General features: G+C 42.3%; 1 protein-coding gene across 1 annotated transcript; it reads left to right on the plus strand.

Moving 5' to 3' along the window:
* Positions 1 to 288: 288 nt before the first annotated feature.
* On the plus strand, positions 289 to 2049 carry LOC112095274 (ABC transporter G family member 23-like; the record flags this gene model as incomplete). Its single annotated transcript, XM_024176958.1, has 1 exon — positions 289 to 2049. A coding segment is annotated over exon 1 (1761 nt), but the record flags the coding sequence as incomplete, so codon positions are not given.
* Between the last annotated feature and the right edge of the window lie 5 nt (positions 2050 to 2054).

Raw genomic sequence — 2054 nt, forward strand, 5'->3', positions numbered from 1 at the left:
AACCTCTTATATCAAGCATTCATAAGTGGTGAATACACAGATGAAATATCGAAAAATTAAAAACAGATAACCAAACACTGCCAACCAAATCAAAAAATCACCAACTTGATTAACAAGCAAGCACTAAAAAATAAAGAAACCTCCTTTTACAATCTTCTTGGTCTGGTCTAACCTCCAATTCTAAACATGTGCATTTTTCCAAGCTGCTTCAAACCCTTCTCCATAATCACCTTCTTTTCCTAAACATTGTGTCCAAAACCACAAGACCAGACTCCGAAAACCGCAAAAATGGCGGTTTGTTTTCAGCAGCAGCAACAAAGCAATGAAGATGATTCTGCCATATTCTTCTCAACCTCAGATTCCCATGAAGAATCCACCACAAGTCCTTCCTCTTTCTACTACTCTCCACCTTCCCATCTCACCAAAACCACTTACAAACTCACTGTCACAAATCTCTCCTATACTAATCATCCAAACATCTCAATACCCTTTTCCTTTTTTCCCTTCCTCCACAAGCCTAAGCCCATTTGCATACTCAAATCCGTCTCTTTCACCGCCAAGAGCTCCGAAATTCTCGCTGTTGTTGGCCCTAGCGGCACCGGGAAATCCACTCTCCTCGGCGTGATCTCAGGAAGAGTAATCCAAGATAAGCACTTTGATCCCAAGACCATCTCAATCAATGATCATTTTGTAAGTGATCCTGCCCAATTGAGGAAGATTTGTGGATTTGTCGCGCAAGAAGATAATCTTCTGCCTCTGCTGACAGTGAAAGAAACATTTATGTTCAGTGCCAAGTTTAGGCTTAGAGGAATGAGCACCAAAGAGAGAGAAGCAAGAGTTGAGAGGCTGATGATGGAGCTTGGCCTTCTGAATGTGGCTGACTCTTTTGTTGGAGACGAAGAGAACAGAGGCATATCGGGTGGAGAGCGAAAGAGGGTTTCAATCGGCATGGAAATGATTCAGGATCCGCCGATTTTGCTCCTTGATGAGCCTACTTCAGGCCTAGATAGCACTTCAGCTCTTCAAGTTATTGAGCTTCTATCAGTGGTGGCTAGAACAAAGCAAAGAACTATCATTCTTTCGATCCACCAACCAAGCTATAGAATCATTCAATATGTCTCAAACTTCTTAATCCTCTCTAGAGGCTCGGTTGTTCATAATGGTAACCTTGAATCTCTTGAGGACACCATAACCAAACTTGGAATGCAGATTCCGATACAACTAAACGCGCTAGAGTTCGCCATGGAAATAATCCGAACACTAGAAGATCATTCACATTCCAAAGCATACAATTCTGATGTTGAATTACTTGGTGAGCCATTCTCACACCCCTTGTGGGCAGACCAAGAAAACCTTGGTGATGTTCAACAACAAAACGGGAAACAAAAGATGGGTGGTTCTTGCTTCTCGAACTTTTTCGAGATCATGTATCTTTGCTCCAGATTTTGGAAGATCATTTACAGGACAAAACAGCTGTTTCTTGCTAGAACAATGCAGGCCCTTGTTGGGGGATTTGGGTTGGGAAGTGTGTACACAAAATTGAGAAAAGATGAAGGAGGAATATCTGAAAGATTGGGCCTTTTCGCATTTAGTCTCAGCTTTCTTCTCTCCTCAACAGTTGAGGCACTTCCAATATATCTCCAAGAGAGAAGAGTTCTTATGAAGGAAGCCTCAAGAGGAGCCTATCGAATCTCTTCCTACATGATTGCCAACACCATTGTTTTCTTGCCCTTCTTGTTTGCTGTGGCTATTCTCTTTGCTGTTCCTGTTTATTGGATTGTAGGACTAAATCCCTCCTTTTATGCTTTTGCATTCTTTACTTTTGTTGTTTGGCTCATTGTCTTGATGGCTAGTTCTCTAGTCCTCTTCCTAAGCGCGGTTTCGCCCGATTTCATATCGGGGAATTCTCTCATCTGCACGGTTCTCGGGGCATTCTTTCTCTTCTCCGGTTACTTCATCCCCAAGGAAAGCATACCAAAGTATTGGCTTTTCATGTACTATGTTTCTCTCTATAGGTACCCACTTGACACCTTGCTCACAAATGAGTATTGGAG

This window comes from Morus notabilis, unplaced genomic scaffold (assembly GCF_000414095.1).
Source record: "Morus notabilis unplaced genomic scaffold, ASM41409v2 C11451469, whole genome shotgun sequence".
In the NCBI taxonomy this organism is placed as follows: Eukaryota; Viridiplantae; Streptophyta; class Magnoliopsida; order Rosales; family Moraceae; genus Morus; species Morus notabilis.